The sequence below is a fragment of the Geotrypetes seraphini genome, chromosome 2 (genome assembly GCF_902459505.1).
Source record: "Geotrypetes seraphini chromosome 2, aGeoSer1.1, whole genome shotgun sequence".
NCBI classification, from domain to species: domain Eukaryota; kingdom Metazoa; phylum Chordata; class Amphibia; order Gymnophiona; family Dermophiidae; genus Geotrypetes; species Geotrypetes seraphini.
Window position 1 is genome coordinate 444,037,662 of NC_047085.1, and position 14,408 is coordinate 444,052,069.

The 14,408-nt window shown below is 46.4% G+C and overlaps 1 protein-coding gene across 3 annotated transcripts in view; it reads right to left on the minus strand.

Moving 5' to 3' along the window:
• The window catches only part of ARMC4 (armadillo repeat containing 4), a 378,797-nt gene that overhangs the window by 312,554 nt on the left and 51,835 nt on the right, over positions 1 to 14,408 (minus strand). For all 3 annotated transcript variants that reach the window (XM_033931435.1, XM_033931436.1, XM_033931437.1), the window contains exon 4: positions 9,127 to 9,322. In XM_033931435.1, coding sequence (XP_033787326.1) covers positions 9,127 to 9,322 — 196 coding nt within the window. The remainder of the gene's footprint in view (positions 1 to 9,126; positions 9,323 to 14,408) is intronic.

Here is a 14,408-nt window from a genome sequence, read left to right on the forward strand (position 1 = left end):
AAATTGTCCAATCCCTTCTTGAACTCCAATACCGTACCCTGTCCTATCATGCCCTCTGGAAGCGCATTCCAGGTGTCCACCACCCGTTGGTTGAAGAAGAACTTCCTAACATTGGTTCTAAATCTGTCCTCTTTAAATTTTTCCAAATGCCCTCTCGTTCTTGTAGTTGTTGAAAGTTTGAAGAATCTGTCCCTCTCCACTTTCTCTATGCCCTTCGTGATCTTGTAAGTCTCTATCATATCCCTTCTAAGTCTCCGCTTCTCCAGCAAAAATAGCCCCAGTCTCTCTAATCTTTCAGCGTATGAAAGGCTTTCCATACCTTTTATCAAACGTGTCGCTCTCTTCTGAACCCTCTCGAGTATCCTTCTTTAGGTACGGCGACCAATATTGGACGCAGTACTCCAGATGCGGGCGCACCATCGCCCGATACAATGGCAGGATAACTTCTTTCGTTCTGCTTGTAATACCCTTAAGAACATAAGAAGTTGCCTCTGCTGGGTCAGACCAGAGGTCCATCTCGCCCAGCAGTCCGCTACCACGGCAGCCCATCAGGTCCATGACCTGTAAGGCGATCCTTGTCTAAAACCCTTTAATCCCCTTTATCCTTCTATCTATACCCTTTCATAATCCTATCCCTACCTCTATCTGTATCCCACAATCCCCGTATCCTTCAGGAATTTATCCAGTCCTTCTTTGAAACCCCGTAGTGTACTCTGTCCTATCACAACCTCCGGGAGCACATTCCAGGTGCCCACCACCCTCTGAATGAAAAAGAATTTCCTAGCTTTGGTTCTAAACCTGTCCCCTTTCAATTTCTCCGAGTGCCCCCTTGTTCTTGCAGTTCCCAATAGGCTGAAGAATCTGTCCCTAAATACCTTCTCTCTATCATGTCTCCTCTAAGTCTCCGCTTCTCCAAGGAGAAGAGCCCCAGCCTTTCTAACCTGTCTGTGTATGAAAGGTTTTCCATACCTTTTATCATTTTTGTCGCTCTTCTCTGAACCCTCTCAAGTATCGCCATGTTCTTTTTAAGGTACGGTGACCAATATTGGACACAGTACTCCAGATGCGGGTGCACCATCGCACGATACAGCAGCATGATGACTTCCTTCATTCTGGTTGTGATACCCTTCTTAATAATACCCAACATTCTGTTTGCTTTCTTCGAAGCTGCTGTGCATTGTACCGTTGACTTTATTGTTGTATCCACCAGCACACCCAAGTCTTTTTCAAGGTTACTTTCCCCTAGTACTAATCCCCCCCATTTTGTAGTTGAACATCGGGTTCCTTTTCCCTATATGCATGACCTTACATTTCTCTATATTGAAGTTCATTTGCCATTTATTTCCCACTCCTCCAGTTTGTTTAGGTCCCTTTGTAGGTCTTCACATTCCTCCGCGGTTTTATCCCTGCTACAGAGTTTAGTATCATCCGCAAATTTTATAACTTCACACTTCGTCCCTGTTTCTAGGTCATTTATAAATACATTGAACAGCAGCGGTCCAAGCACTGACCCCTGCGGAACACCGCTCGTGACCCTCCTCCAGTCCGAGTAGTGACTCTTCACTCCAACCCTTTGCTTTCTGCCTGCCAACCAATATTTATACGTCCCCTCTGTATACGTCCCCTTCCACCCCTTGGTTCCACAACTTCCTAAGTTTTTCCTCTTGGTCTCCACTTATGATCTCTTCGGTTTCAGGTAAATTTGATATGTCCTCGCTTGTGAAGACTGACGAGAAGAACTTGTTTAACCTGTCAGCTACCTCTTTTTCCTCCTTTACCATTCCCTTTCTGTCTCCATCATCCAACGGTCCTACTTCCTCCCTCGCCGGTTGCTTCCCTTTAACGAATCTGAAGAACGTTTTGAAATTCTTTGCTTCCCCAGCCAGCCTCTCTTCGTATTCTCTTTTTGCTCTCCTAACCACTCGGTGACATTCTTTTTGGTGTTTTCCTGTGTTTTCTAGAACCTCGGCGGTTTTCTTTTGGTTTTTCTTGTTTTAGAACGGAGAGGGCCGGAGAGGCTGAGGGGAGGAAGCCAGAGCAGGCAGGCTGACCGGGGTCGCGGCGAAAGGTAGCTCCGCCCACCCCCACCGCGTCACAGGTCGCATCGGCGCTCGGGCTCCCCTTTAAGAAGAAGGGAGCCAGGGCACGAGGCAAACCTCGGCGGTTTTCTTTTGTTTTTTCTTGTTTTAGAGCGGAGAGGGCCGGAGAGGCTGAGGGGAGGAAGCCAGAGCAGGCAGGCTGACCGGGGTTGCGGCGAGAGGTAGTTCCACCCATCCCCACCGCCTCACAGGTCACATCGGCGCCTGGGCTCCCCTTGAAGAAGAAGGGAGCCGGGGCACGAGGCAAACCTCGGCAGTTTTCTTTTGTTTTTTCTTGTTTTAGAGCGGAGAGGGCCGGAGAGGCTGAGGGGTGGAAGTCAGAGCAGGCAGGCTGACCGGGGTCGCGGCGAGAGGTATCTCCGCCCACCCCCACCACGTCACAGGTCGCATCAGCGCCCGGGCTCCCCTTTAAGAAGAAGGGAGCCGGAGCACGAGGCAAACCTTGGCAGTTTTCTTTTGTTTTTTCTTGTTTTAGAGCGGAGAGGGCCGGAGAGGCTGAGGGGAGGAAGCCAGAGCAGGCAGGCTGACCGGGGTTGCGGCGAGATTTAGCTCCACCCTCCCCCACCGCGTCACAGGTCGCATCGGCGCCCGGGCTCCCCTTTAAGAAGAAGGGAGCCGGGGCACAAGACAAACCTCGGCAGTTTTATTTTGTTTTAGAGCGGAGAGGGCCGGAGAGGCTGAGGGGAGGAAGCCAGAGCAGGCAGGCTGAATGGGGTCGCGGCGACAGGTAGCTCCGCCCTCCCCCACCGCGTCACAGGTCGCATCGGCGTCCGGGCTCCCCTTTAAGAAGAAGGAAGCCAACGGCGCCCAGCAGTTTGGCGCCCGGGGAAGGCGAGCGGCAAAGGCGCTTGCCTTAGCGAGAGCGCCTTTGCGAAGGAGCCCAGGAGCCCAGGCAGCAAAATCTAACTTCTGAAAAATAAAATAAAGGTACTTTTCTTCTCTTCTCATTCTTCTTTCTTCTCTTCTCATTCTTCTCTTCTCTCTCTACTCTTTCAGCTAGCTGCAAGCCGGGCATCACTCCTACACACCGAGGAACCATAGGAGCAAGGAAAAAGAAATAGAGGCTGCAGGAACCCAGCGGAGCTACCCAGTGTACTGCATCGAGTGTCATATGTATGACTACCTCCCCTCCGGAAGGCAGGGGTACATATGCACCGATGCCAGGAACTGGATAGCCTGAGGAAGGAGGTCAGGAGACTGCAGGTCAGGGTCCAGGAGCTGGAGGGACTCCGCACCATAGAGGAACCGTGCTGGACAACTCAGGATACCACCAGAGAGAGTCACATCACGGAGCAAGTTAGAGAGCTCGAGAAATTCATCGAGGAGGCCTGCAGGATGGTGGAGGCACAGGACCACCAGCAAATCAGAAGGGAACCAACAGTTGGAGGACAGAACCCACCAGACGCCATGGGAGTAGGACCTTGCGGAGGATCTGAACAGGCAGAGGAGGTCGAGACCCAACAGAACCCGGAGGAAGGATTAGTGGACCGCGCCACTGATACAGACCTGAGACCAGAGAGACAACTGAGGAAGGGGAAATCTGCAATCGTAGTGGGAAACTCAATCCTGAGAGAAGTGGACAGTCACATAGCAGGAGGGAGAGAGGACCGACTAGTGACATGTCTCCCAGGGGCAAGAACGAAGGATGTCATCGACAGAATTGAGAGAATCCTGGAAGGAGCTGAGATGGAGGAGACAGCAGTAATAATCCATGTTGAAACCAACGACGTCAGCAGGAGGAACTACAACAGGACTACACTAACTGAGCAGTTCAAGATCCTGGGGAGGAAACTGAAGCTGAGGACAAGGAAGATAGCCTTCTCAGAGATCCTGCCAGTACCGAGGGCGGATGCAAGGAGGTAGACCGAGCTGCAAGCAATAAACGGTTGGCTGAGGAGATAGTGCGAAGAGGAGGGTTTCCACTTTGTACGGAACTGGACAACTTTTGGGGGGAAGAACAAGCTCTACAGGAGAGACAGACTGCACCTGAGCATGGCTGGGACGAGAATGCTGGCACGCAACGTCCAGAGCGGCATAGACTTGACTTTAAACTGAGGAGAAGGGGAAAACCGATAGTCGATCTGACCTCAACACATCGGACCAAAGTATCAAACAAGGATACTGAACCAGGGAATTGTAAAAGAGGGCTCGGTACCGAGTGGGAACTTTTAGAAAAAGGACCCAAGGACGCAATGCAGGGGCCCAAAGAACTTCAGAAAGGCCGTGAAAACCTTCCTCTTTACTAACCCAGCACCTTAAAGTCATTCACCCTGAAATGCCACCCAGTCAACTCACCTATGTCACTTAATTTCACCAGATGCTACTTAGTACATATGTTTTATTGTCATGTCTATATTGTAATTTATGTAAAATGTCATTTCTGCTCTGTCTGGATTATTATGAATGTACTTTGTAACCCGTTCTGGGCTCTTTTGGGAGGACGGGCTAAAAATCGAATAAATAAATAAATAAACAAATGAACCTAGCAAGCAGGATTAAGAGAGAACAACAGGAGCCAGAGGGGCATCCAAACATGGGGAAGCAGGCTGAGGATGACACAGACACACCGCAGGATGGGGATGAACATAACAAGGCTCGGGGGCTGGCAACCCATGAGGAGGTCGGCAGGAGCGCCAAACCATGAGGAGAACCAGCGAGGGAGGCAAACAACCGGGACTTAAATTGCCTATACACTAATGCTAGGAGCCTAAGAGCCAAAACGGGAGAGCTGGAAGTCATAGCCAGTAAAAAGGACCTGGACATAATTGGAGTCACAGAAACATGGTGGACTGATGACAACAAATAGGATGTGGTCATACCAGGGTACAAACTCTATAGGAGAGACAGGACACACAAGAAGGGTGAAGGAATAGCGAGATATATATATAAAGGACTCCATTCCTTCAGCCAGGATGGAAACAACAGTAAGGGCGGACGGCTTGGAATCACTATGGGTTAAGCTACAAGGGGGAACTGGAGCAGACATCAAATTGGGACTGTACTATCGCCCACCTGGACAACCGGAAAAAATCGACCAGGACGTGGAAGCTGAATTGAGGCAGGTATGCAAAAGCGGAAGTGTGGTGGTGATGGGGGACTTCAACTACCCTGGGATAGACTGGAGTATTGGATACTCAAACTGCACGAGGGAGACCAAATTCCTGGAGGCAATGAGGGACTGTTTCATGAAACAGCTGGTCACGGAACAAACACAGGGAGATGCCAATCTTGACCTAATCCTCAACGGGCTAGGGGGACCCACAAAGGAGGTGGCGGTACTAGCGCCACTAGGAAACAGTGATCACAACATGATCCAATGCAAGCTAGAAAGTGGGTCATCAAAGGTGATAAGAACCACAACGACAGCACTCAATTTCAGAAAAGCGAATTACGATGCCATGAGGAAAATGGTGGGAAAGAAACTCAGCGGCAACTCAGGGAAGATGAAGACCGTAGAAAAAACCTGGTCCCTACTCAAAGGCACAGTGCACGAGGCACAGAACCTGTACGTCCCCAGGTTCAGGAAAGGGTGCAAAAAGAATCGAACAAAAAACCCGGCGTGGATAACAAATGCAGTGAAAAAGGCAATAAGTGACAAGAAAGCATCGTTCAGAAAATGGAAAAAGGACCAAACTAAGGACAACCAGAAGGAACACAAAAGACACCAAAGAGAATGTCACCGAGTGATTAGGAAAGCAAAAAGAGAATATGAGGAGAGACTGGCAGGGGAAGCAACAAACTTCAAATACGTAAAGGGGAAGCAACCGGCCAGGGAAGAAGTGGGACCATTGGATGATGGAGACAAGAAGGGAGTGGTAAAGGAGGAAAAAGAGATAACTGACAGGTTAAATAAGTTCTTCTTGTCGGTCTTCACGAGAGAGGACACATCCAATATTCCAGAACCCGAGGAGATCATAAATGAGGATCAGGATGAAAAGCTGGTCCAACTAGAGGTAAGACAAGAGGATGTCCTCCGACAGATAGACAGACTAAAGAGCGACAAATCACCGGGTCCGGACGGCATCCACCCAAGGGTACTCAAAGAGCTAAGGAACGAAATAACGGAACCACTTCGCCAAATATGTAACCTATCCTTAAAAACTGGGGAGATACCGGAGGACTGGAAAACAGCAAATGTCACGCCCATCTTTAAAAAGGGTTCAAGGGGTGACCCAGGAAACTACAGGCCGTTGAGCTTGACCTCGGTTCCGGGAAAGATGATGGAAGCACTGGTTAAGGACAGCATCTGTAAACACATAGAAAACAGTGGACAGCTGAAGGCGAGCCAGCACGGCTTCTGCAAGGGAAGGTCGTGCCTCACAAACTTACTGTACTTCTTTGAAGGAATAAACAGCCAGATGGATAAAGGGGAATCCATGGACATCATTTACCTTGACTTCCAAAAAGCCTTTGACAAGGTACCCCACGAACGGCTGCTTAAGAAGCTGTGGAACCACGGGGTGCAAGGGGATGTCCACCGATGGATCAAAAACTGGCTGGCAGGCAGGAAACAGAGGGTTGGAGTAAAGGGCCACTATTCAGACTGGCTATGGGTCACGAGCGGAGTTCCGCAGGGGTCAGTGCTGGGACCGCTCCTGTTTAATATATTTATTAACGACCTGGAGGCGGGAACAAAATGTGAGGTTCTAAAATTTGCGGATGACACCAAACTCTGTAGCAAGGTTAGAACCGCGGAAGACTGCGAGGACCCGCAAAGGGATCTAATGATACTGGAAGAGTGGGCAAAAAAGTGGCAAATGAGCTTTAACATAGAGAAATGCAAGGTCATGCATGTAGGGAAAAAGAACCCGATGTTCAGCTACAAAATGGGGGGATCACTGCTAGGGGTACGTAACCTTGAAAGAGACCTGGGGGTGATGGTAGACACAACATTGAAGGCGTTGGCACAATGCGCGACAGCCTCAAGGAAAGCAAATCAAATGTTGGGTATCATTAAGAAGAGTATCAGGGCCAGGATGAAGGAAGTCATCATGCCACTGTATCGTGCAATGGTCCGCCCGCATCTGGAGTACTGTGTCCAATACTGGTCGCCATACCTCAAAAAGGACATGGCAGTACTTGAGGGAGTCCAGAGAAGAGCAACTAAACTGATAAAGGGTATAGAAAATTTCTCATATGCTGATAGATTGAAAAAGCTGGGGCTAGTCTCCCTGGAAAAGCGGAGACTTAGAGGAGACATGATAGAAACCTTCAAAATCCTGAAGGGCATAGAAAAGGTAGACAGGGACAGATTCTTCACAATGTGGGGAACCACAAGTACAAGGGGACACTCGGAGAAATTAAAAGGGGGCAGGTTTAGAACAAACGCTAGGAAGTTCTTTTTTACCCAGAGGGTGGTGGACACATGGAACGCGCTTCCGAAGGCCTTGATAGGCCAGAGCACGTTACAGGGCTTCAAAGAAGGTTTGGATAGGTTACTAGAGGATAAGGGGATTGAAGGGTACAGATAGGAGTTGAGGTAGGTTATAGGAATAGTCAGGGACCACTGCCCAGGTGATAGACCTGAGGCGCTGCCGCGGTAGCGGACCGCTGGGCGGGATGGACCTCTGGTCTGACCCAGCGGAGGCAAATTCTTATGTTCTTATGTTCCAGTTTTCCCCGGTTTGGTCCTTTTTCCATTTTCAGAACGATTTTTTCTTGTTTCCTATTGCTTTCTTCACTTCATTAGTTATCCATACCGGGTCTTTTGTTCGATTTTTTTGCACCCCTTTCCCAGCATTCTATTCGCTTTCTTAGCGGCCGCTGCGCATTGTGCCGATGGCCTCATTGTCATGTCCACTATTACCCCCAAGTCCCTTTCTTGGGTACTCTCACTCAATAACAGCCCTCCCATCATGTAGCTGTACCTTGGGTTTCTGTTTCCTACGTGTAAGACTAAGGCAGTTGGATGTAGCTCCACCTTCTGATCTGTACACCAGCACTGAAAAGTCTTCTAATACTCATTATAAGCCACAATAGTCACTGGCTTTTTGGATCATAGAAAGGTAATTATAACTATCTCCGAATATTCTTTCTGTGCAAAGGCTGCACATGCTGTAAGACCAAAGGATTCCAGATCTTCCAGGGCAAATGGTTCCTGTGACCAAAGTGTTGGAAGTAAGGTGGCCTGGGACATCTGTCTTGTTGTTGTACTAGAGTAGCATCCAAGTGCCATGTCACCCGCAACACATGGCACTTGGATGCTACTCAACCAGTCATCTAGACCAAAACTGGCAAGATACAAAGGTAGAAATGTCTGGGGAGCCCACAAAAATCATTTTTTTAAATAAAAAATGAGATGTTTTGAGGTGGATAAAGGCTTTTAAAATAAAATCGGGAAATCCAATATGGCCACAGCAGCAGTGTTTTGATGCCAGAAAATGACATCAAAATTAAGACAAGGGGTTTTTGGAGGAGGGAGATTTTATAGGAAGCCCTAGAGACCCTCAAAAGTTAAATTCTTGAACCATCCCAAAGTCTCCCATAGATAGTATAGGCTGTACTCACAGAATTGCTTGGTACTGTGCCTGTATCAGCTTACACTGCAGTTAGACAATGAAGACCCGGCATGGCTCACTGTAGAGGTTAAGGAAGTGATCAGAGACAAAAAATCTTCGTTTAAGGAATGGAAAAGGTCAAAAACAGATGAAAACTGGAATAAGCTCAAACAACATCAATGCAGGTGCCATAAGGCGGTAAACGTGGCAAAAAGAGACTACGAGGAAAAAATAGCCAAGGAGGCAAAAATCTTCAAGTCGTTCTTTCGATATATTAAAGGGAAACGACCCGAGAAGGAAGCGGTGGGACCATTGGATGATCAAGGAATAAAGGGATCACCAAAGGAGGACAAAGCAATCGTCGACAGACTGAACACGTTTTTTGCGTCAGTATTTACCAGGTCTGGGGGAACTTCTGATTCTTTTTCCAGAAGTAAGGAGAGATATGTAGAAAATATTATTGTTGTACAATTCACATTTATCTTTGTATTGTTCTGTTCTTTATAAAAATGATGTTAAAAAACACTTACTTAGAAATCAGTTTTAAAGAACTGTTTAATAGCTGCATATCCAGTTGCTGGAGAAGTAGAAAGATCTTCATTTTTATTTCTGCATCTTGGCTATCATCTTGTTTTATTTTATCCAGTAAACGGAGTGAAGACATGTCTTCACCTTCAACTGTAGCAAATCCAGGACCAAGAATATTTGCAATAGGATCTCTATTGCCTGCAAGAAAATACAAAGTATTATAAACAGTTAAAAAACTTAAAAAATTTCTTATCCATATGTAAAATAATAAGAACTGCAGAGCTGATGTACAAAGTACAGGAACTTTATTGGAATAAATTGTAATATCCAACTGGTGGTCCAATAGTATCAATGTCACTCAAAAGAGAACCTTATGATGTAGAACGAATTGGCATAAAATTCAAGTAAAACAGGCGATGTGAAGCTCCTGTAACACTGTTACACAGCTTCGGTTGTTTGACTTTCACTGCAGATCTGTTGGACTTCTATTGTTTTTGTTATGTAAAATAATACGCATCCACTCAAATACATAATAAATGAACTACTATATTTACAATTGAGATCTAATGACATAAAAAACAAAACTATACAAACTAAATAGAGTAATGTTCTTAAAAAACAGCAATATGTGACCACTCAATAAAACAATGAGATAATATTTCCACATACAGAAGTTGCTACAAGGTGGCAAGCGTCACTCCAAAAAAATAGTTTGCTACCCCACTTTGATAGGCACACAAATCAGGAAGAAAGTAGCAGGAAAGGTTTTCTTGCTTCTCGTCCAGCATCTTTGAAACTCTCTTGTCCCAAGCACCAGCAATTCTCCTTATTCCCTTCTACCTCCCCTTGATGCTCTTCCAATCTTTTCAATCAGTGCCAGGAGTCGGTGATTAAGGAAGGCTGCTCCCAGAAGCTTTCTTTCTGCAACTCCCATTTCCTCTGATGCAACTTCCAGTCCCCATGTAGGTGAAAGCTATAACAAGAAAGCTTCCAAGATTGTCCCTACTTGATCGCGGACACTGAATGAGAAGATTGAAAGAGCATCAGGGGGAGGAAGAAGGAAATAAAAAATGGAGTTACAGGTTCTCGTGGGGTAGGGTAGGGGGGAGTGGGTGCAGGTGGAATTGGAAGATTACAGTTAGTCCCTGGAGGATTTCATACGCTAGATATTCAATCCCAACCCACAAACTGGAAGTTGCAGAAATCCACAACTTTTCTGAGCACATGCTCCACCCCCTTAGCCTGAGCTCAGTAAACATATTATTCCAGGACATAATCTACCCTAGGTTCATCTTTGTATTGGGCAACTGGGTAGTTCAAATGTTTGGTTTTGGAGCATGTTAGTTTGGATCTCAAATTATTGATTTTGTTGTTGAAAAATTCAGCCAGAGCGTCTGCAGATGGTGGGGAATCTAGGGTAGAACAGGAAAAGGCCTGTATATCATAAAGACTGTTAACTAATTCAAAGAGATTTCTACTATTAGTGTTCGGTGAGCCAATTTGTTGGGCATAAAAGTTAGTGCATTTCTTTATTATTAATTTTTTGTATTCTTTTAATTTTAGTCTCCAGTTCAATCTCCCTTCACTGTCCCCTGATTTCAACCATTGTCTTTCGAGTTTCTGTAACTCTCGTTTCACATTTCCTAACTCAGCGTCGTACCAGCCTTCCAGATTCTTATTTCTCGTTTTATTTAATATTTGCGTACTCATGTTAGTCCAAGAGTCCGCCGAAAAAGAGTCTGAGTCTGAACTATAAGTTATGTCATAGTGTGACCAGAATTCCACTGGGTTCACCAAACCTCTGCTAGCTACCATTTTCTTATTTCTTTTTGCCTCCTTGGATTTGGTTGGGGAGCGTCTTACTTGCAGCACTAGTAACATATGGCAAAGAACTATGAAGCAAGGGTCACAGAACAATCATAATCCAATTTGACCTAAACAGCACATTTGACCTAGTAGACTTTGATCAAACATCTGAGATCTTAAATGATTTCGGATTTAGCAGCCCAGTCTTCTCCTGGTTCCAAGGCTTCCTAATCACTCAGTACTATGCTGTATGTAAGGATGGTGAACTTTCTGACAGTGGGATCCCCCAAGGATCCCCACTTTCACCATCAGTGTTCAACCTCCTTGGAAGCCAATCTAGATCTAGCATGAATAAAACATTTCACCTATGCAAGCGACATAACGATCATGATACGTGTAATCCAACACCCTCACCACTGTCAAAAAATGTGTCCACACCATAGAAAACTGGACCTCAATCCACCGCCTCAAACTAAATAAGAACAAAACAAAATTCCTTTGGCTAGGACCCTCAACAGACCCACACTACATTCCAAAGATTACAGTAGACGACACAGACTTTCCATTAGAACTACAATCTTGAATCTTAGGAATAGAAATTGATAACCACTTATCCATGAAGAGCCACGTACAATCAATAAAACAATCTTTCCTTGTGATGAAAAAGCTAAGATCCATCAGAAAATTCTTCAAAACAGAGGGTTTCCAAATTTTAATGCAATCCCTAATCCTATCTTGACTAGATTACTATAATGCGATACTAGTTCTTAAATCTAAAATGTTGCTATCGTGTCTATAACTAGTTTAAAAGGCAGCTGTAAGACTCATATATGGACTATGGAAATCAGGAAATCAGAACACTCAGTGGCATACCAAAGGGGGCAGAGAGGCAGTCTGCCCCGGGTGCAGCCTATAAGGGGGTGTTCCAAGGGCCGGCATCTTCCTTTCAGCAACAGCAGCATTCAAAATTCGCTGCTCTGCCAATATCGGGCCTTCCTCTCTGCTGGGTCCTGCCTTCGCAGAAACAAAAAGTAAGTGGGACCCAGCAGAAAGGAAGGCCTGATGTCCGCAAAAGCAGCAAATTCTGAATGCTTAATTGGCAACTGGGTGGTGACAAAGAGGGAGGGAGGAGGAAAGAAATGCTGCACCCGATTGGGGAGTAGGAAGGAGGGGGGAGAAAGAAGACCAGGGAAGAGCGAGGAAAGAGATGCCAGACTATGGAAAAGGAAGGGAGGGAGGGAAAGGAAGGAAGGAAAGGAGATGCCAGACCATGGAGGGGGAGGAAGAGATGCCAGAGCATGGGGGGAGCATGGAGGGGAAGGGAGGGAAGGAGAATAAGATGCCAGACCATCGGGAAGGAAAGGAGATGCCATAGCATGGAAAGAGAGAAAAGAGAGGAAAGAGATTCCAGGGCATAGGGGAAGGGAAAAAGATGCCAGACCAAAGGATGAGTTGAGGTAGGAAGGAGGGAAGAAAGGGAGAAAAGAGAGATGCCAATCAAGGGTAGGGAGTGGAGACAGAAAAAGAAAAATGGAAGGGACAGAGAAAGAGGGTGGACGCTGGATGGAATGGAAAATAAAGAGAAGATGAGGAAAGCAGAAACCAGAGATGACAAAAGATAGAAAAAAAAAAATTTGTTTGTTGCTTTAGAATAAAGTGGTATTGTAGCTGTATTGATAAACATTTATAAATGGAAAATGGAAATAAGGTAATCTTTTTATTAGACTCATTTTAATACATTTTTTTGCTAACCTTTAGAGCCCAAAATCCCTTTCCTCAGGCAAGGGGGAGGCAGGGGGTCTGCCCCAGATGCAGCTCCTAGGGGGTGTTCCTCTGATCCCTTTTTATACATGTGTGGGGGGGAGGTGTTTAAAAAATTATCATCTCTGGGTGTCACATACCCTAGGTCAGGGGTGCCCACACTTTTTGGGCTTGCGAGCTACTTTTAAAATGACCAAGTCAAAATGATCTACCAACAATAAAATTTAAAAAAAACACAAAGCACACTGTACGCATAGAAAATGTTAATTATCATTCCTATTCCAGGGTTTTTCAAAGAGGTCAAAGCAGATGACTCTATGCACTATCACCTCAGTAACAATCAAACAAAAATAGACAAATATAACCCCTCCCTTTTTACTAAACCACAATAGCAGTTTTTAGCGCAGGGAGCTGCGCTGAATGCCCAGCGCTGCTCTCGACGCTCATAGGCTCCCTGTGCTAAAAACCTCTATTGCGGTTTAGTAAAAGGGGATCTTAGTGTAAAATATAGACAGCAGATATAAATTCAGACACATTTTGATCACTAAATTTAAAATAAAATCATTTTTCCTACCTTGTCTGGTGATTTCATGAGTCTCTGGTTGCACTTTCTTCTGACTGTGCATCCAATCTTTCTTCCCTTCTTTTAGCCTATATGCTTCCTCTCCTCCAGACCTCATTCCCTCCCCCAACTTTTCCATCCTCTCTCCCTGCCCTTTCTTTCTCTCTGCCTCCCTTTCTTTTTTTCTGTTTCTCTTCTTTCCTTCTGTCTCCCTGCCTGCCCTTTTTCTTTCTTTCTCCCTGCCCTCCCCCAAGCCACTGCCACTGCCATCGGGGACCAGGACCCAAACCACCACCAATAACAGGCCCAAAAGCCGACGCCGCCCCAAGCTCTCCCTGCTTTGGCCGACCAGCATTCCTCTCCCTGACGTCAATTCTGCCGTCGGGGAGAGGAAGGCTGATCGGCCCAAGATCGTGATCGACCTATTGGGGGAAATGCTGCCGGGTCCTGCCTTCGCGGAAACAGAAAGTAGGCAGGACCCGGCAGCAAGAAGAGCAAATGCTTCACTAACCTGTCTCCTGCCTTAGCCTGTAGCGAACGCTTGCTTCAGGGCTCTCAATATGTGGGTGCTGGCTTCCCTTCTCCCCCCCCAGGACATAACTTCCGGTTTCGGAGGGAAGAGAAGGGAAGCCGGCACGCACACGTTACAGCCTCGGAGTATAAGTTCGCTACGGGCTGAAATCTCCAAGCCGGGTTTTTTTGGTTTTTTTAATGTTCAGCAGCGGCGGCAGCAGCAGATGATAGCTGGGCGGACCACCCAGCTAAAAGGCCCTAGGGAGAACACTGGAGAGGAAGGCTGATCGGCCCGGTAGATCAGGACGGCAACACGAGTCTATCACGGAGCCCGGGATGGGCTCTGCGATCGACTCACGTTTCCTTCCTGAGCTACCAGTCGATCGCGATCGACGTATTGGGCACCCCTGCCCTAGGTACACCTACAGTTATACTATATGAAACTACAATGGCTGCCTATAACCTCAAAGATAAGGTTTAAATTAAGCATTACTACCTTTAAGATTTTGACAGGCAACACCGCCAAATACCTGAGTTGACCATCTTACTCCAGGGTGCCTCCGACATATTCCACAGAAGTCTTTTCCACTTAAAATTCCCAGAATGTAACAATATAAAGACTACCAGGCAAATTACCTTATC